The sequence below is a fragment of the Eptesicus fuscus genome, chromosome 22, assembly GCF_027574615.1.
Source record: "Eptesicus fuscus isolate TK198812 chromosome 22, DD_ASM_mEF_20220401, whole genome shotgun sequence".
Lineage (NCBI taxonomy): Eukaryota > Metazoa > Chordata > Mammalia > Chiroptera > Vespertilionidae > Eptesicus > Eptesicus fuscus.
Window position 1 is genome coordinate 27504996 of NC_072494.1, and position 20644 is coordinate 27525639.

At 37.2% G+C, this 20644-nt stretch overlaps 1 protein-coding gene across 1 annotated transcript; it reads right to left on the reverse strand.

Annotated features, from left to right (window-relative positions):
- Positions 1 to 6767: 6767 nt before the first annotated feature.
- On the reverse strand, positions 6768 to 17928 carry PDC (phosducin). Its single transcript, XM_008145964.3, has 4 exons — positions 17908 to 17928; positions 12063 to 12147; positions 10293 to 10444; positions 6768 to 7292 (listed from the first exon to the last, which is right to left on the reverse strand). The coding sequence occupies exons 2-4, from the start codon at positions 12121 to 12123 to the stop codon at positions 6768 to 6770; spliced, it is 738 nt and encodes a 245-aa protein (XP_008144186.2). The 5' UTR covers positions 12124 to 12147; positions 17908 to 17928.
- Positions 17929 to 20644: the final 2716 nt, after the last annotated feature.

Genomic DNA, 20644 nt, shown 5'->3' on the forward strand with positions numbered 1-20644 from the left:
GTACCTGAAGCCGTCAGAGTGGATAATAGAATACAAAGGGCCCGGGAAACTAATCCTACAAAACATCAATATGCCAAGGTAGAAAAACCAAAAGGTAAAAAGGAGAAAGAATGGTTTCAGGAGCATAGGAGAATCTGGATGGTAGTATCAGGAAAACCAAGAAAAGAAAGGATTTCAATTTGAGAGTGGCCATCAGCCAAAAATCATGTAAGACGTGGACTGCATAGTCTAGTGGGTTTGGTAATAAGGTAGCTGTGTTGAATATCCTCCATTTGCCTCTTAAGATCCACTATCTCTCCTGCTTTGTGCCCAAGAAGGTTGATTTAACATATTTCATCAGCAACATTTTCTTGCCCTCTGTTGTCCAGTTGGTTTTGAGCAATGGGAGACAATGAAGAGACAGTAGAGAACAGGAGGAGAGAGAGCTCGTTATTTCTGATCTCTCACCCCACTGGGCGACAGATTGGCAGGGTCAGTGTTCTCTCCAAAAAACTGAAGCTCCTATTGGTCAGTTCTTTTCCAGTAGTTACAAGTCTCACTGGTTTTCCAGGAGTTACAAGTCTCAAAGCCTGAGGGATAGTAGTCATTTTTACCTATTGCTAGCCCTGTGGTGTTTATCTCTTATTAGTTTCCTCCCTACACCCTTGTAAACATCCTCTTTATCAAACTCCCTTCAATCATTCCTTTTGGTTTGCACTCCATTTCTTGTTAGGAACCTGCTTGACAGGGAGGCCATTGTTAGTTTTTATCAGAATCACTTTCAGTGGAGTGGTTGAGGAAGATGGGTGGAGAAGTAAATGGAAAGAAAGGACGTAAAGATTAAGGACATGGATTTTTAAAAAATAAAATGTCAGTGAAGGAAAGGGAAATGCTAGACAGCATTATAGCTAATGAGAATTGTGAAGAACCAATTTTTAGAGACTTATTTTTAGGTTGTGAATAAGAAGCTGATGTAGAACCAGAGAGTAAATTATGTAATACTAGAGGCCCAGTGCACGAATTCATGCACCAGTGGGGACCCTCGGCCTGGCCTGTGGGATTGGGCTGAAACTGGCTCTCTGACATCCCCTGAGGGGTCCCGGATTGTGAGAAGGCACAGGCACAGGCCAGGCCGAGGGATCCCACCGGAGCACAATCGGGGGCGGGAAGGGATGCAGGAGGTTGACCAGCTGGGGACGGACTGCAGGAGGGCTCCAGGGCGTGTCTGGCCATTCTTGCTCAGTCCCAATCGGCCGGACCCCAGCAGCAAGCTAACCTACCAGAGCGTCTGCCCCTGGTGGTCAGTGCACATCATAGCGAGTGGTTGAGCGGCCTTAGCATATCATTAGCATATTATGCTTCGATTGGTTGAACAGATGACTGGACACTTAGCATATTAGGCTTTTATTATATAGGATAAGCAAAAAACTTGTGAAATTTGAGTGTGGTATATCTGATTAAAGTACCCTAACCCTAACCCTAACCCTGTCCTAGCTGGTTTGGATCGGTGGATAGAGTGTCAGCCTGTGGACTGAAGGGTCCTGGGTTCCATTCCAGTCAAGGGCACATGCCTGGGTTGTGGGCTCTATACCCAGTCGGGGATGTGCATGAGGCAGTCGATCAATGGTTTTCTCTCATCATTGATGTTTCTAGCTCTCTCTCCCTCTCCCCACCTCTCTGAAATAAAATATATATATATATTTTTTGTTTTGTTTTGTTTTGTTTTGTTTTGTTTTTTAAAAGTATGGATGCCAGAATTAGCCTTATATAAAGAGACATTTTTGAGAAAAATGAAATAGAGAATCAATGGGTTAGTACACGTGGAGTAAATGGAGAACGTCATGTTGTGTGGGCTCAGTTTTTCCTGTGATGTTGAAACCAAAGCCATTTGTTCAGAGTGGGGAGGATTTAGGAGAGGAAGACTGAGGGGAATAATAAAGGTTTGAAGTAGTGGCTGTGGGAATGGAAGAGGGAATTGTTTGCTGAACAAGTTATGGACTCTAGTGGAGATGTTCGGATATTTGGAAATTTCAAAGAGAAGTGTTTTGGAAGAATGAGGTGACAAAAATATGGAATATGCTATCGGGAAGGTGATTGATGTCATCCACCCAGTGTCTAGGCTACATAGAAAGGGTGGAAACCATGAAAATTGAGAACATATTAATTGGGGAAGGCTGAGAAATTGGAGGTCTTAAAGAATATGTGTATTGGGAGTGAAGGACTGAGAGAGCTGAAGGGTAGATGACTATCATCAGAGAATGGTTCATTGAAATTGAAGATTTCAAAAAGGGATTTGGTAGTGAAAGTAAGAAGTGAATGGATTATGACAGAATATGTTTGCTAATCAGAGGGGCATGAGGGGATGACAGTTTCTTCCCTGAAATCCATTATCAATTGGGTTACAGAATACAAGCCCTTAAACAGTAATAAAGAAACAAAAATAAGTCCCCAACTCTTTTAATTTCAGGAATGTGTGTGTTCCCTTCCTAGACTGTAAATCCCTTGGGAAGAAGGAATGACTATATCTTACCCATTTTTATCACTCCTCCTCTATTATCAGACATAATTCCTTGTATATATTAGACACTCAAACTTGGTATAATATTTGAAAAAGAGAACAAAGAAATATAAATCCATGAGATAATTTTCACCATGAGATAATAGTGTACTAGATCTATTTGAATAGGTAATTATATAATCATAATTTTATTCTGCAATAAATTCAGTACAGAATTTCTTAAAATTCTATACATTTTTTATTTGTGTTTTAATGTTTATTTTACATTTCTAGTTTTTAGAGCTAATTTAATTTATACTTACTGTGGTATCTACAATCAATGTTATTTTTTTAAATATATTTTTATTGATTTCAGAGAGGAAGGGAGAGGGAGAGATAGAAACATCAATGATGAGAATCATTGATTGACTATCTCCTGAACACCCACAACCTGGGCATGTGCCTTGACCAGGAATCGAACCGTGACCTCCTCCTGGTTCAAAGGTTAATGCTCAACCAATGAGCCATGCCAGCAGGGCATCTACAGTCAATATTAAATGGCAGTTTTTTAGGATCACTTTCTTACAATCCTATATAATAAAGAGGTAATATGCAAATTAGCCCTCATGCCCTCACAAGATGGCTACCTATGACCAGGCCGGCAGGGGGGTTCGTGAGGGACGACCAAACAACTGAACAAGCAGGTTATATGGGGTGACCAGGCCAGCAGGGGGGTTCGTGAGGGATGACCAAATGACTGAACAATCAGGCTGTGTGGGGCGACCAGGCTGGCAGAGGGGACAGGGCAATCAGGCCAGCAGGGAGGGCAGTTAGGGGTGACCAGGCAGGCAGGTGAGTGATTAGGAGCCAGTGGTCCAGGATTGTGAGAGGGATGTCCAACTGCCGGTTTAGGCCCGATCCTGGCCTAAACCGGCAGTTGGACATCCCCCAATGGGTTCCGGATTGGAGAGAGTGCAAGCTGGACTGAGGGGACCCCCCCTCCCATGCACGAATTTTGTGCATTGGGCCTCTAGTTCAAATATGTAGAATTTTTAATAAAGTCCTATTTGGAGGAATGTGAATGTTTGTGTTTGGCATAGGTGAGTTGCACCCCAGCTTCTTAAATTACCTTTTTTTAATGTATATTTAAGATCTTACATCTATATAAGTTATGCACCATTTTGCTTTATATATATCTATTAGTAATAATAATCAAAACTAACATGTGAGTAAGACATTATGTGACAGTTACTATTCTAAGTAGTTTATACAATTTACTTATTTTTTCTTCATAACAACCCAATGAGGCTGAGCCTATTATTATTTTATATATGGGGAAACAGGTACAGAGAGGTTAATTAATGTGCTCAAGGTCACAAAAGGAGTGAGTGCATTCAAACCTAGGGTATTAAGTATATCAACCACCACTGCTAATATAGACATAGACAGAAATACAAATGTAGATGCACTTACCACTTATTGCTTATGTGCCTGTTTCCTTTACCTTGAGCTCCTTAAGGTCAAGGACACTGCCACTTGTCAATAAATATTTTGTGAACAAATGAAGGAATGAACTTCTCGCTTTTCAATATAATTTTTCTATTGCCTACAGATTTATTTTTATTATTTTCTTATTTTATAAGTAACACTTTTGGCTGTTATTTCAAGTCTATTCCAGTATTATTTGGGTGGTTTGTTATGACATGTTATGACACTTTAAACCTTTACATTTAAGACGTCACTGTTTTGCTGAGACAAAAATGAGCTCTTCCTCTCCTCCTGCCTAAAATAATAGCATATTAAGTGTTTACAGGAGGCGAGTGTGTAACCCAGGATTTCTGCAGCAGCGGGTTTCAAATATTCTAGTCAAATCCTGCCTTTTGTCTGATTCTTGCTGATGAGTGTTACCATCAAGCTTTACTCTGGTATCCATTAGTCACCAAGTACTTATTTTGAGAATGGTTGCTATCATCACTTATTCCCTACAGAGGTGCCACCTAGTTACTTTTGTTTTGGCAATTATGGGTTAAATACATTCCTGGGGTTAGTCCTGCTGAAGTTTGCATTAATTTTAAATTAATGCATGGTAGATTATTTCTCATAAGAGTAAAGCTTTGATTGAACAGGAAAAGCTCTTGTTTTTACTTTTCTTTTCCATCGATGAGAGCCTTCTTTCGCTGTTTATCTATGCTTCTCTATCCCTGCCCTACAAAGCTGTATTATATTGTGGTTAATAATGACTAGTGATTAAAAAGAACTTATGTTTTCTTTCTAAAATATTGTTGTTCTCTTTTGAGATACCCACTTGACTGTTCTTCTTCACTACTTTGCTATCATCTTTTTAAGTACTTGCTACCAGTCCATGGAATTAATGTCAATCTAAACAATTGTTCTAGTAACGAGTTTTAAAATTATAAATATCTCATCTAAGGCTCCTGTTTTTTTTTTGGTTTTTTTTTTTGCTATGGTTTCTTTAAATTCCAGTAATTCCCTAACAGAAGACTCTGTAAGGGATTAATAAATTTGATAGCAATTAGTTGATAGGATAAAACATGTTTTTAAGCTCCTTATTTTATATATCTATATTACCTTGCATGTCTCCATTCTAGAACTTTTCTACTTTGTGTCTAGTATTCATCAACCATAGGGTATTTAAAATGCCTTTCTCTATTAATAAGGAGGAATAGAAGATGGAATTTTAGATTCGTGAGCAAAAACAGTATCTATTGTAGCAACTATATATCGGGAATTGGTCAATAATAAAGCCTGATTGAAGTGGGATGAAAAAATGGGAAATGAGGAATAAAGGTAGTGACTTTGGATACTTCTTTCAAGAGACATGATCGTAAAGAAAAAGCAGAGAAATGAGGGATGGCTGGAAACTTTAAATTATAGATGAGCATATTTAAAAAAATATTTTTATTGATATTAGAGAAGAAGGGAGAAGGAGAGAGAGATAGAAACATCAATGATGAGAGAATCATCGATTGGCCAGGCTACAGGTGCACATTTTAGACTGGTGATGGAGAGATGAGGTAGGACTCATCTGATAACTTCTATCTTTTCAATGAAGTATGAGCAAAGTGAAGTGTTTAGATTGGGGGGAAATGGTATTAAAGGTTTAGGAAAGAAGAGAAGCTATAAAATAGTAATTTAGAAGAGTGGAGACTAGAATTTGTGAGAAATATCTGGCTTCCACATTGTTTCACTAGGGGAATATGTACAAACCTGAACTTCTACTTCACTTCAGTTTCATCATTTATAAAGTGAGAAGAATATTATCTACTTGCAGGATTGTAGTTAAGAATTAGAAATGATATGTGTAAATTACTAGCCCATAATTGGCGATTATTATTAATACTAAATGTTATCCTTTTGTCCCAAGAATAAAAAAAGCCTGCTTCTACACTGTCTTTTTAATAGATAAGGTTAACTTCTGAAATTTTATTTCTAACAAATGCTTCTTTTTTCTTTCTTACAACTTTAATGCTCTACAAAGTTTCTAAGTTTCTTGTGCATTAGTTTGGTTGGAATATACCTTTCTGAATGATATTTCTAAAATTTTAGGTTATATAATGTTTTTAGGACCTTGATGCTATAATACCTGAGAAAGAATAGACTTCAAATACAATATTTATTTCCTCATGAGACTTTATTCTTATTATGTAGGCAAGATGATAATTAATGATATATATATTTTTTACATATCTTTATTGATTTCAGAGAGGAAGGGAGGGGAAGAGAGAGACAGAAACATCAATGATGAGAGAGGATCATTTGACCGGCTGCCTTCTGCACGCCCCACACTGGGGATTGAGCCCACAACCCAGCCATGTGCACTTGACCGGAATCGAACCCAGGACCCTTTTTCCACAGGTCGATGCTTTTATCCTCTTGAACCAAACTGGCTAGGGCTTAATTATATATTTTTTAAAGTCCAAATAATAACATTGCGGAAAAAAACAAGGAGTAAAAATGTTAATACATAACTTGAAAGGGATTTTTGAAAACTGTCACAATATTATCCATTTTCTCTTTGTCTACTAATATGTTTCTGAAGACTACAATATTTTTTAATTAAGCATTATATCAATTTTAGTAACTAATACTAATATCAATTTTAGTAACTAATACTAAGAAATGCTATTCATACAACCTTAGTGCCAACCTGATTTTATTTCCACATTAGACTAGCCATGTCCATACTTGGTATTCTCTAAAAGAATATGGATACTACCAAATCAATGTTTAATATGTAGAAGAGAAATATGAAATATTGACATAGGGAATCTTACTCAATATCTTCTTCCATGTTTGTCTGCTCTAGGGCATATATCTCTCTTTCAGGTAGTAACCCATATTCATTTAGGAAAGACTCCACATCCCCAGCAAAAAATTCTTCAGCAAACTGGTCAGCAACACTAATAAAATTGCTTATGAGTTCCCCACCCTTGTAGACGAGCAGTGTGGGGAGTACCTCAGAGGAAAAGCGGTCCCCGGCACCTGTATCAGAAGCTTTTATTTTACAAAACTTGACCACAGGGTATTCGGCTGCAAGGCATGTTAGGCTCCTGTTTAGAGCATCACAGCCCTTAATGCCCTCTTCATAAATGTGAACAATGATTGTGGTGATTTTCTTCTCCTTTTCAATGGTCTCCAGGAATTGCTCCCCAGTTTCCAGCTCATACACAAACCCATATATAGGCCCAAAACTCAGCTTCTGGTGCATATCCTGCATACACTGTCTACGGTATTTACGAAGGCAAGTTTCATCTTCTTTGTCTTGGTGGATTAGTTCATATTCTTGAATGCTCATCTGGGAATAAATAAAAAGAATTATAGAAACCATTCAGCCAGAAATTCAATTCTTTAGACACACCAAACCCATCCTCACTCAAAGAGTTTGCATTTGCTATCCCCCCACACCCCCAAAGTCACCTTCTCCTTTACCTCATTCAAGCTTGTTCAAATGTCACCTTCTTTGATTACTCTACCTAAAAGAATCCCTGCCCTAAGCTTTCTATTCCATATATGGGTTTAGTTTTTCTTCATAGCAATAAACACTACCTGATATTGAATTAAATATTTATTTGTTGAAGTGTTTAATATTAATATTTCTAACTGATACATTCTGTGAGGGCAGGAATTTTATTTGTCTCACTCACTACTCTTCAATATCGGCTATAATGTCTGACACAAAGTAGGGGTTCAGTAATTATTTCATGACATCAATGCATACATAAGGATTTGCTGAGTATAGCTGAGCCAATGAGATGATCACAGTCTCAGTCAGAAATGTACCGCTTAGCTGCCCATCACTTCAGGTGAGAACAAAAATTCACATACAAACCAGCAGGGTCTACTCTGGAGTGACTTTCATAAAGCGTGTGTGCGCGCGCGCGCGCACACACACACTTAAACGTGTCCTCAACAAATGTCTTTGGACATTAGTGTCTCCTCCACGAAAGTTGTTAAAAAGGTCATATCTTGCCCTAACCGGTTTTGCTCAGTGGATAGAGCGTCGGCCTTTGGACTGGAAGGTCCCAGGTTCGTTTCCGGTCAAGGGCATGTGCCTTGGTTGCGGGCACATCCCTGGTGAGGGGTGTGCAGGCGGCAGCTGATCGATGTTTCTCATTGATGTTTCTAACTCTCTATCCCTCTTCCTTCCTCTGTGTAAAAAAATCAATAAAATATATTAAAAAAAATAAATACAAATAAAAAGGTCATATCTTATCACTGACTGATTTTTTTGGATATGTAGACTAAGATCCAAGACAACTTTACTACTATTTAGAGTTCATCAGATTAGCCAGGAGTTTCCTGCTATACTAGCATCAGCATCACCTGAGAAGTGCTGGGAAATGCAAATTTTTGGGCACCACCCCAGATCTATCAAATCAGAACGTGTAAGAGTGAGACTGGGTGAGCCGTATTGAAACAAGCCCTCTAGGCAATTCTTATCCACTGGTTTAGGCTAAAGCAAGAAATGGCCTTTCATCTTCCAACGCAGCAACTAATCACTACAGATAGAATATAAAATTATTTGCAGAACCTTTCATAAGAACTACACATTATCAACTTACTCAACAGAATGTTAAAAACCCATACCCCACAACCACCTTCTTTTTTAAAATAAGGAGGAGGAAGTAGAAGAAGAAAGGGTACAAAGGAGCAATAAAGGGTCTAAAGAGCTGTGGAGCAGCCAAGAACCATGGAAGGTGGACAGTTCTCAGGGGGATCAAATCAGCCTTCTCATCAGTAGCCTCTCAAACAGCAACTGCTGACAGTATTTCAAGTAGACAATTGAGAAGGCAAGAAGGTGGGATTTAAGAAAAATCTATATCTTAGGCAATTTACATAGATTATTTTACTTAATCCCCCCATTAACCTATGAGGTAGCTGTTAATACATAATTTTACAGAAGATACTGAGGTTCAGGTTAAGTAAAAGTATCTGATGCTTTCATACATCCTCTTGTTTCTGCCTCTTATATTTGTTTTTCTAATGCCCTCATTCTTTTTTTATCATATTTTTTCTGCTTTAAGATTATTGTCTCAATTTAATTTGTTTAAAAATATATTTTATATATTTCAGAGAGGAAAGGAAAGAGAGAGATAGAAACATCAATGATGAGAGAGAATCATTGATTGGCTGCCTCCTGCACATCCCACACTGGAGATTGAGCCCACAACCCGGGCATGTGCCCTGACTGGGAATCGAACTGTGACCTCCTGGTTCATAGGTTGACACTCACCACTGAGCCACGCCGGCAGGACTAATTTGTTTTAAACCTAAAAATTGTTAAATATGTTGTATAATTTTTACATTGCTACTATAATTATGTTAATTTAAACAGACTAAACCACACAAATACTGATTTAAACATTTGAGCATTTTTATGAGAACTTGTTCCATTCACATATTCAAGCATATAGATATTTAATGATTAGATACATTGCTAAAGCTTAACCTTAGTACAGCTTTAACAATGATAATGTCTCATGTTTGTGTAGCATTTTACATTTTTCAAAACACTTTTACACTTATTTTCTCTTCACATCCTATAAAGCAAGTGGAGGAGGTGTTACAGTTCCTAAGATGGGAAAATTTAATTGTCTCACCCACATCACATAATGACTCAGTGAAGGAACCAAAACCAACATCTTAGACTTTTACAGTGGCCAGAAGCCTGGAAGCAAATATATTTCTGAAGCACTGTCTGTTGAGAATCAATATAAAAAAACTCAAATATACTAGTTTGAAGAGAATCCACTAAAGTGATTTTTTCCACAGTGAAAAATCACTTTATGGTTTCTTTTATTAATATTGTTGTTGCCCGGCAGGCATGGCTCAGTAGTTGAGCATCAACCTGTGAACCAGGAGCTCACGGTTCGATTCCTGGTCAGGTACATGCCTGGGTTGTAGGCTCGATCCCATTGTGGGGCATGCAGGAGGCAGCCCATCACTGATTCTCTCTCATCATTGACGTTTCTGTCTTTCTCTCCCTCCCCTTTCCTCTCTAAAAATCAATAAAAATAAATGGAAAATATTGTTGTTATATAAATTAATACATGCTAATTATAACGATTCAAAAATAAACGATAACCTAAAGGCAGAAAGTAATGTCACTACTCTGATACTCTGGGATAATCTCCATTAACATCGTAGAGATCATCTTCCAATGTATCTCTTCATGCACATAGACATACACCTTATATAACAAGTATATAAGTAAGCTTAAAAAAAACAGTGCTGTAAAAAACCATGACTCATGTTTACACATTGTAAATTATTTATTGAATTTTCCTTAGCTTACCTTTCTGCTGAATCTTTCTTTTGAGTCTTTGTCATCCCTACTCTGAGGAGAAGACATTTGTCTGAGAATCTCCTTCTTGCTTGGTGGGACTGAGTCATTATCTTCGCTCTCTAATTTAAACTTTCTCCAATCATGTATTACTCCTTTGGGTCCTGAAACACAATTAAAATCAATTGTTTCCCTTTTTATTTTCAAAAGGACTGTAAACATTGATATTCGTGTGTCACCATGGGAATAGACTTGTCATGTTCTGTATCAGAAACTAACATCTTGTTTGGGCTAGAAATTTCTGACTACCATCCTCATAAAAATGTTTTCTCCACATTAATCCTGTTAAATAGGGTTTGGCTAAGAATCTTTCTGAAACAGCTGCATTGATGAAAATGCAAATTATGGACTTTGAACTATTGTCAAAATTTGGGGATAAAGATATCGACTGGTTGATCCGTCAACCAGTTGCTTAGGATTTTATATATATATATAGACTAGAGGCCTGATGCACGAAATTCATGTAAGGGTAGGCCTTCCTTCCCCTGGCTGCCGGTTTCACAGCCCTGGTTTCACAGCCCTGGCTTTCGCAGTCCTGGACCTGCCCCCTGCCCGCACCCACCTGTGCCTGCATCTGCCGCCACTCCACCCCCCGCAGTTTCCCAGTTCCACAGAGCCTTCCCCCCCCTCCCCCCGATTGATTGCCCTACAGAGGGTGGCCTCCCTATTTGGGACAATGGCAGAGCCCCCCGATTAATCACCCTGCCAGCTGGTGGCCTGGGCCTCCCTCTGCGGGGCGATTGTGGGGCGATGGCAGGGCCCTCCAACCAATCACATTGCACCCGCCTTGGCTGGCCTGGCATCAGTACATGTCATAGCGTGGTCGTCCAGACGGTTGTTCTGCTGTTCAGTTGTTGGTCAGTTTCCATATTATGCTTTTATTATTATAGATTATTTTCCATATGAATAACTGTAAACCTACTTTTGCCCACCCTTGCATTCATTATATTTAGGCAATTAATGTTTTTTGTTTACTTGTGTTATCGTCGTCTTCCAGGTATGTTTTACATATATAAAATATGTACATTTATAGCATGTGTTTATATATATATATATATATAAATCATTTCTCAACTTGTTTTTAAAAAATGGTAGTATATTATACATACTTTCCCTAACCTTGCTTTCTTTTTTTTTAATCTCATAATGTATCTCAGAGATTATTTTCACATACATACATACATACAGAGATGCTTCCTTTTTAAAAAAACTGGAGTAATGGTATTTCATTGTATAGATATTAATTTACTTAAGCAGTTTCTTTGTTGCTCACACATTTTTTTCTGGCAGTCTTGTCAGGTTTTTCTGGAGGAATATTGATTTAAGAATGTTTTATCATTACCTTTACTTTTTACAGAGTAACAAATTAAAAAACTTTATTTATTTATCTTTTGGTCTACTACTGTTTACAATTGCAAAGGAAGTTCATAGTGGGGGCTTTTAGGAGAGAGGATAGTACATAGGTCTTATGAGCGCCGGCAGCAAGAAATCCTCAATAACTAGTGTTTCAAATTAAAGTTCTCATTCCTTAACTTCTAAGTAAAATTTTTTTAAAGTACTTGATCTCACATTAATGTACCCACTCAATTATTTTTAGATGATTCCATCAGACCACTCAAAAGTATAACAAATTCCATACTGAATAGTGGCACTAAGAACATTGGAGATCTTCAGGTTTAATTTTACTTTAATAATTAGTTTTATTCCTATTGCTTTGCTTACCTGTATGTGTCGCCTGTCCTTCAAAGTCTTCTTCCAAACTTGGGTTTTTGGCTTCTTCCATTTTAGAGATTAGATTTGTTATAATCTATAGGATGAGCAAAGAAGTAATGATAGATCAGAAATAAGAAGATAGATAAATACATAAATATTCCTCTGCTGTCAGGTTCCATGGAGGCTAAGGATTATCACTAAGTGATGAAGTGTTTAATATGTTTCTATCTGCTTATAAAATGACATTAATATTTGTATTATTAAAGATATTTGGACCTAAGGATTTTATATAATTCAGTTTGTCTTTTACTTAAAAAGCCTTCAATTTAGGTCTATGTACTCAGTGAACATTTTTTTTAACAGTTTTTTTTTATTGATTTCAGAGAGGAAGGGAGAGGGAGAGAGAGATAGAAACATCAATGATGAGAGAGAATCATTGATTGGCTACCTCCTGCACGCCCCCTACCAGGGATTGAGCTTGCAACCCGGGGCATGTGTCCTGACCAGGAATCGAACTGTGACCTGCTGGTCCATAGGTGGATGCTCAACCACGAGCCACACCAGTCTGGCTCAGTGAACATTATTTATTATTGATTTTCTTTTTTTTATTAGTGTTTATTACCAAATTTGTAGAATTATATCTCAATATTTTATATAATAAAAACATTTTAATTCATAATAATTATATACTTACTATGAACATTTACTATGTACCAGGCATTGTTTCAATTATTTTAAGTGTCAAAAATCATTTAATTCTCACACAGACGTATGTGGCTGGGCTAGTTATTAATGCCACTTTACAATTGAGGAAGCTAAAGGATGGAATTTAAATTACTTGCCATTTTTTCTCAATACAGTCTGACAAATTCAACTTCTGAATTGGCATTAAAGAATGATGTTCTAAGGTACAGTGCTATTCAAAACCTCACATCATAACATCTCTCCGTTCCAGAGCAAGTTCTGGGGATGTTACCCACTAAGTCAGTGAAAACCAGTAATTATACCTATAGATTTTGAAAAACTGTAAGATACATCACAAAAATCTAACAAAAGCACGTGGAGTTTATTCACAGGAAATCCCTGGATGCCCTCGTGTAGAACCTATTTATTCTTAGTTCACACTCAAATCCAACCTATTTGCTTATTTATATTTCCATTTTCTGGAAAACTCTGTTATACATACCACATTCCCTAAGGGGCCCATATAGCTGTGATTTTCTTGAAGGTTTCAAGTCCCGGAAGATATATATTAGCAGCAGATATTAGGACACTACTTTTTCACCCTTATTTCTTCTAATTTTCCCTTTGTCTCTTTCAAAGTCAGTTTTAAGCTATGATCCTAGTCCAAAAATATTTTTATTGGTTTATACTTTCTCCTTGGACTTGGTCTATTTGGTGCTTTCCCAAGGAACAGAATGGTAAACAGAACTCTTTGTCTTGATTATTTTTTTTGCTTTCAGTTCTGCTCCCAACGTTTGGACTGGTCTCATAATTTTATTGTTCCCCTCACTACAGTCCCTATGCAGAAGCACTGGGGATGCAAAAACCCCAGAGTGAGTTGATTACACTGAGGTCAAAGGTCTTTGCCAATTTAATTTTATTTACTTGAACAGGAAAGGCTTTTATGAGAAGGCTGTTAAGGGAATATCTATCCATTCTTCAATATATATGTAACTTTAAGTTTAATAAATAATACTAAATTAAATTTGAATGGATTTAGTAATGAAAAGGAATAAAGGACAATGGAAATCAGGGAAAATGGAAATAAGTAAATCTTTTTTAACAAAAGAAGCTACTTAATGACTGCAATTATTTAAAAATAATTTTTGCATCTAAGAAAAATGAATATCATTGGTTTGCTTCAAAAGAACATTACAGAGCAAAGTAATGAAAGCTTATTTGACAACTTCAATAGCTGTTTAGTCCCCAGCAAAGTAGAGACTCAAGCCAGTGTCTTTTATTTTACTATTAGATAGTTAACCTGGGGTAGTTACTATTTGCAATAAATGTACATAAGATTTTTTAAAATACAAAAATAAATTTATTTCAAATATTGAAGAGACATAAGCCTAGCTTGCTTCTTGTCATCCTAGTTGGCAATCTAGTGGAGAAAAAAAAAAAAAAAAGAAATTTCATTTTACAAAGACTCTTGACAATTTCAAAGAAATCCCTTTACTGAAAAGATAATTCAGTTACTTGGGGGAAACATGATTCCTTGATTATATTAGTATACTAGGGGCCCAGTGCACGAATTTGTGCACCTTGAAAGAAACTGTGGGCCACGAGGCTGCAGTGGGCACAGGGGTGGGTCTCGGCCCATCCTCCGCGCCCCTGCCTGGACCCACCCGCCCCAGCCTCTGATCCCCTGTCTGCTGGTAGCGCTGCTCCCACCCCACCACTCCCACTCCCACATGCTGACAGCGCTGGCCCTGCTTGCACCCACTGATGGCATGGAGTGACGGGGGCCGGCGCCAGCAGCAGGTGCGAGTGGGGCTGGCACCGTCAGTGGGTGCGAGCGGCAGCTGCTGCCCTGATTGCCCCTCAGGAGGAGGGGGAGGTGGAGAAGCCCTGAGGGGTGATCAGGGCCAGCGACCGATGCTCGCACCCACTGAAGGTGCCAAGCATATATAATGCTTTTTCCTATACATACATAACTATGATAAAGTATAAATTAGGCATAGTGAGAGATCAACAAAAATAGCTGATAATAGAATAATTATAACAGTATACTGTAATAACAGTTATGTGAATGTGATCTCTCTCTCTCAAAATATCTTATTGTATTATATGTACAGCATGGAAATGCAGAACAAAAGGATGATTCATGTTCCGGGTGGGACAGAGTAGGTTGGCATGAGATTTTATCACACTACTCAGAGCAGCATGCAATTTAAAACATATGCATGTTTATTTCTGGAATTTTCCATTTAATATTTTCAGATTGTTACATTTGAGGATAGATAATCCACATCTGAATTCTTAGGACTACAACTCATTCTATAGCACTTGGCTTTGACTTTTGCAAAGAATTACCTAAATTATGTAGATGCTGGCCAATATGTCTGTGTTCTGGGTTCGGAGACAGACTGCCTTTTCCTCATTTTCTAAAGCTTTGGTGACTGTGGATTTCTCAGGGTCTGCTTTGATCCTTTAAGAATTACCACTGGGGAAAGGAGGCTCACCTAGGATTAACTAGTTGATTTTTGGATTCTTCCCCAGTTCTTTCCTTGCTCCTGCACCCACATTTGGATGCTGCAGAAGAGCCTACAAAAATATGGGCCAAGAAGCCCCTGCATGTCAGGTAATACACATGCCACTTATTTCCTTGGCTAGTGTCTGGGTTGTTCTGATGTCCTAGTAATAGTTTCAATAACTATTATTTTCTGTTGAGAAATAAAAGGCATGGATGCCAGGGGAGAGAAGGCTCAATAGAAGTACTCTGTTTTATTTAGTAGGGCCGAGGTTTAGATAAAAGTATCTTCATTCATTTTTAAAAAAAAATTATCGTTATGCCCTGCCAGCATGGCTCAATGATTGAGTGTCAACCTATGAACCAGGAGGTCTTGATTTAATTCTCAGTCAGGGCACATGCCCGGGTTGTGGGTTCAATCTCCAGTGTGGGGAGTGCAGGAGGCAGCCAATCAGTGATTCCCTCTCATCATTGATGTTTCTATCTCTCTCTCCCTCTCCCTTCCTCTCTGAAATCAATAAAATATATATAAAAATTATAATGAAAGGTTTTAGATGGTGTTCTAATACTGGTTTCCCTAAGTACAGAGTAAAAAGATTAAAACAACCAAACAAAATTACCCTCTACCTAAGACATGCATGGCATCTTTCCACAGACATAAAAAAATAAAGAAAACATAGAGCATTGAAGTACCTCTAATGTGAAATTTTCAAAATAAGTTTTTTGTGTGTGCAGTTTAAAACAAATACTCTTCCTTCTCCCTTATACATGAAAGCATGTGTTTCCTTTTGGAAACAGATAAGCAGCTGTTTCAGAGAAAGCACTACTGAACATGACATTATTGTATCTGAACATGACTAGCCATGAATAGAAATAACTGACTGGGAATCCAGTACTGAAGGGCTTGATTAAAATAATTTTTTAACTCAACTAGAGTAGAATTTAGCAAGTTATCTTTAAGGCCTACCTGAAACCAAGCAAGACTGCTAGGTGGGAAAATCTGTAGAAATCCCGCTTCACCTGCACTTTGATAGAAACCTAGATCCTGTCTTGATCTGTGCTCTGTAGGGTATTACACTCTTTGCGCCCACCCTTTGCAGGGCTCCATGTCCTACCTTTCTCTGCCTCTAACCATGAATCTCCGGAGGTCTCTGCTCTCCTGCCTTTTCCAAGGTGACTGCGAGCTAATCTGATCAACTAAGCCAGGCCAAGGTTCTCACCAAGGCTGACATATTAGTGTCAGATGTTTTAACCCCTGTCAGGACTGTCCTCCCAACGTCACATTGAACTCCTGTAGAAAACAGTTCAGCCTTTTCTTTCTTATTAAAAAATGATTTTAAAACAGAAAGGTCAGGATCTTGCAGGGAATTCAAAACACATACGTTGTTTTAAATATCTCTATATTTCATATATACATTATTCCAGCACATATGGTTTGAATTTCATTATAGACATTATTGTGAATGGTTCATATATATTTTGACAACTTATGTAATACCAAACCCAGTTTATAAACATAATATTTAGGCAAAGAATCACCATGCTGAGTGAGATTATCTCTAAAAAATTTGCTAGCTTTTAATGTTAGGTGATTCTAAGTAGCATGTATAGTAGTCAAAAATATGCATTTAAAATGGATACTATAATTAAAGCTATTTTTTCAGTTAATAGATATATTGCATGGGAAAAACAATGAGAAAATCTTACTTCATTCTCATGATGGAAACTGTAAAATTTATTGTATTAATAATCACCTCGCCCTAGCCAGTTTGGCTCAGTGGAAGAGTGTCAGCCTGCGGACTGAAGGGTCCCGGGTTCGATTCTGGTCAAGGACACATACCCAGGTTGTGGGTTTGATTCCCAGTGTGGGGCATGCAGGAGGCAGCCGATCCATGATTCTCTCTCATCATGGATGTTTCTATCTCTCCCTCTTCCTTCCTCTCTCTGAAATCAATAAAAAATATATTTTAAAAAATAATCACCTCCATACATACAATATAGCAACAAAATGAAACCAACTGAAAGAAATATTTCACCTAATTTAACAAACATCAACAAACTTCCTATGCTCTTTTCTTTTAAAAACATCATTTCTGTTTCATTAAATTTTGAAGTAACCTTCTGAAGCAAATGCCTGTATTATTATTCCCACTTTAAAGGTTAAAACAAAGCAACAAAAATATGTAATATTAAGGAAAAAGCCCGAGAACATACAACTCATTTAGTGTTTGGTTCAGAGATCTGAGAGTGTTTTAGTGTTGAATGTAATATTCCCTCTTACATCCCAGGAGTCAAACCTTCAAATATAAAGTGCAAGAAATCATCACTTCTTTCCTTCAGTTCTTCTTTCACTCAAAGGGAGGAATGAAGAATTTAAAATTTTAAAGTTAACTCTCTATGCGTGGTTTTATTTTAACTTTCTAGAATTATCAGACTGAAAATTGCATGTTTATCCTGAATTTACATTAGTGAAGATGTCTGGTGCAAATCACTTTAAGAAGGAAAGAAACACATTATTTAATTGTCTTTATAGTAAATTATTACTTAATGTTACTTGCAATATTTTAAAAGAACACACAATAATACATAAACAGTAAAATCATTATTCTTTCCATGAAGGTAAATTTTTAGAAATTATCAAGAAGACTATCGGTGACTCACAGTTTGGTTCTCTGTGCCTGGTGTCCTTGATTATGTTCAGTGGATAAGAATCCCTGAGGACAGAACTCCTCTTGACCTTGGACAGGTTTAAGCTCAGATTTAAGATCCCTGGATATGATGACCCCTGCAGAAATAGCTCTGAATAGGTAATAGGATTGACATAAGAGAATTAACAAGCCTATTCATTAATAGTAGGGCAAAAACAGACAAATAAGCTGAAAAAAGAGCTCCAAGTCCTGGGGTAAATACAATCTTTGTTTACTTAGTGTATGTTTGAGAGAAAAAAATTTCTCTTTTCAGCATGGACTGATCTTGCCATTTCTGAAAGAAAAATATTAGTTTTTTTTTAATTAAGAATTTTTTCTTGATTTAACTATAATAATTCCTTCTCAACAACATTTGGCATGGTACATTTTCCCTCTAAAGTTCAGACAACTACTTTCTTCTCTTTTTTTGGTGCCTTGAAATGTCTCACATTAAAATTTCTGCTGATCCTTATTTTTGTTTGTTTCTTTGGTTTGGGGGAAAATCCTAGAAAAGTTTGGATACAGTCTTTTGCACTGTTGATGACCTCTGCTTTAGTGTATCTTTTTTAGTCCTTGTTTGTTCCATTATGTTGCTCATTTCACTTTTCTTCCATGAATTTTTATTCAACAATTTATTGACTACCTAACCTTTGCTTGGGAACACTTACCAAAACTTATTGCAGTCTTCAGAAATTAGATTTTTGCACTGAGATGGTGAGTCAAGGCTCTCCCAGAGAATGACTATTCTATGAACTGAGAATAGTAAGCTTATAGTTTACAGGATGCATTGAATGGTTGAGAGATAGCAATTACATGAGTGCTTAGTTTTGCCAAATAGAAACACAGGAAGGAAAAGCCAAGAAACCAATAAGATTGGCTATCTACTGGGAATGAATAGAAATGAAGGACTGGAGATGAGGAAGTGACTTCTTTCCAAGTATGATTTTTGTACAGTTTGACTTTTGTTATGATGATAACATTTTAATACACAAACTAAACCCACAAAGTAGTGTAAAGCCAGTAAGAATGAGGGTCCTCTCAAGTTGAATACAAAAAGAAGCAAGTGAATCTAAATATTTCAAATGAAAAATACAACTACATTGAAGGGGGGGGGGGGCAATGAGCCCAAGTAACTTTTGAATACAATATTTTGAAAACTTAACTTTAGAATAATGACCAAAAGAATTGTACACAAATATTGAACTCTAGTCATTAGGATTTTTTTTTTTTTTTGCAGTGTTGCAGGTTAGCATTCTGTTATCTACTTTATGTAGCATGCTCATGAAATTACATATGCAGCATTATTTACCAGTATAATAGCCAAGATCGAAGCAGCCCAAGTGCCCATCAGTAGATGAGTGGATAAAATAGTTATATATTTATACAATGGAATACTACTCCGTCATAAAAAGAAGGAAATTTTACCTTTTGTGACAATATGGATGAACCTGGAGAGTATTAAGCTACGTGAAATAAGCCAGTCAGAGAAAGACAAGTGCCATATGATTTCACTTAGATGTGGAATCTAATGAACAAAATAAACAAACAAAATAGAAACAGACTCATACATACAGAAAACAGACTGACAGATGTCAAAGTTGAGGAACTATGGGAAAAAGGTTACCCAACACATCAAACACTAGGTGTATAATAGTTCAGTGAACAGATTTGATTCAAGCCTTTGAATGTGTTACCGAGAAACATTAATCTTTTGTACCCAATTACTCCAAATTCATGGACTAGCCCATAGTGTAGTTTGTGTAAATCTGATATACAAATCAACCACATAGCAGTAGACAGATAATTCTAATCAGACTCTAACAGAATTAGCAATTAAATCCGAAAGCAATAGTATCTTTTAGGAATTAGATCATCAAGATAACAGCATTGGGCCCTAGCCAGTTTGACTGGATTCCGGTTGCAGGCTCCTCCCTGGCCCAGGCCCTGGTGGGGGCTCATGCAGGAGGCAGCCAATCCATGTGTTTCTCTCACATCAGTGTTTCTCACTGTCTTTCCCTCTCTCTTCTACTCTCCCTAAAAATCAATGGAAGAATATCCTTGAATGAGGATTAATGAAAAAAAAGAAAGAAAGGAAGGAAGAAGGAAGGAAGGAAGGAAGGAAGGAAGGAAGGGAGGGAGGGAGGGAGGGAGGGAGGGAGGGAGGGAGGGAGGGAGGGAGGGAGGGAGGGAGGAAGGAAGGAAGGAAGGAAGGAAGGAAGGAAGGAAGGAAACAGCATTGTGATAAAATGAGAATTTGTTTCAGCTTCTTGTTCAATAGCCTGTTCCTCAATTTTAGATAATGAGGATAAAGGTATCACGACCCCAAATATCTTCAAACTTACTTTCTAATGATTCTGATTAAGGAAAAACAAGTTTGTAAAAAATACACACTCTTTTAAATTCTGTAACATTTGAATTTGAAATATTTTCAAACCTAAAAGTTGCAAGAAGAGCACAAGGAACTTTGTTTGATATATCTTCCCCAGATTTCCAAATCGTTAACTTTTTATCACATTTGTTTAATTCTCTTTCTCTTTTGTCCTATTCTATTTTTTTCTTCTGGGAAAGTTATTTTTTTCTTTTTTTAAAAAGATTTAATTAATTTGGGTGACATTGGTTAATAAAATTTTGTGGTTTTCAAGTGTACAATTAATTCTATAATATATCATTTGTATATTGTATTGTGTGTTCATCATCCCAAGTCAAATCTC

What these genes read in the sequence shown, in the direction of transcription:
- PDC (XM_008145964.3), bottom strand. Translation starts at nt 12,123, where the DNA reads ATGGAAGAAGCCAAAAACCCAAGTTTGGAAGAAGACTTTGAAGGACAG. An exon ending in AGGACAGGCGACACATACAG is followed by an intron (nt 10,445 to 12,062) that starts GTAAGCAAAGCA and finishes ATTGTGTTTCAG; the next exon opens with GACCCAAAGGAGTAATACAT. An exon ending in AAGAAAGATTCAGCAGAAAG is followed by an intron (nt 7,293 to 10,292) that starts GTAAGCTAAGGA and finishes ATTTATTCCCAG; the next exon opens with ATGAGCATTCAAGAATATGA.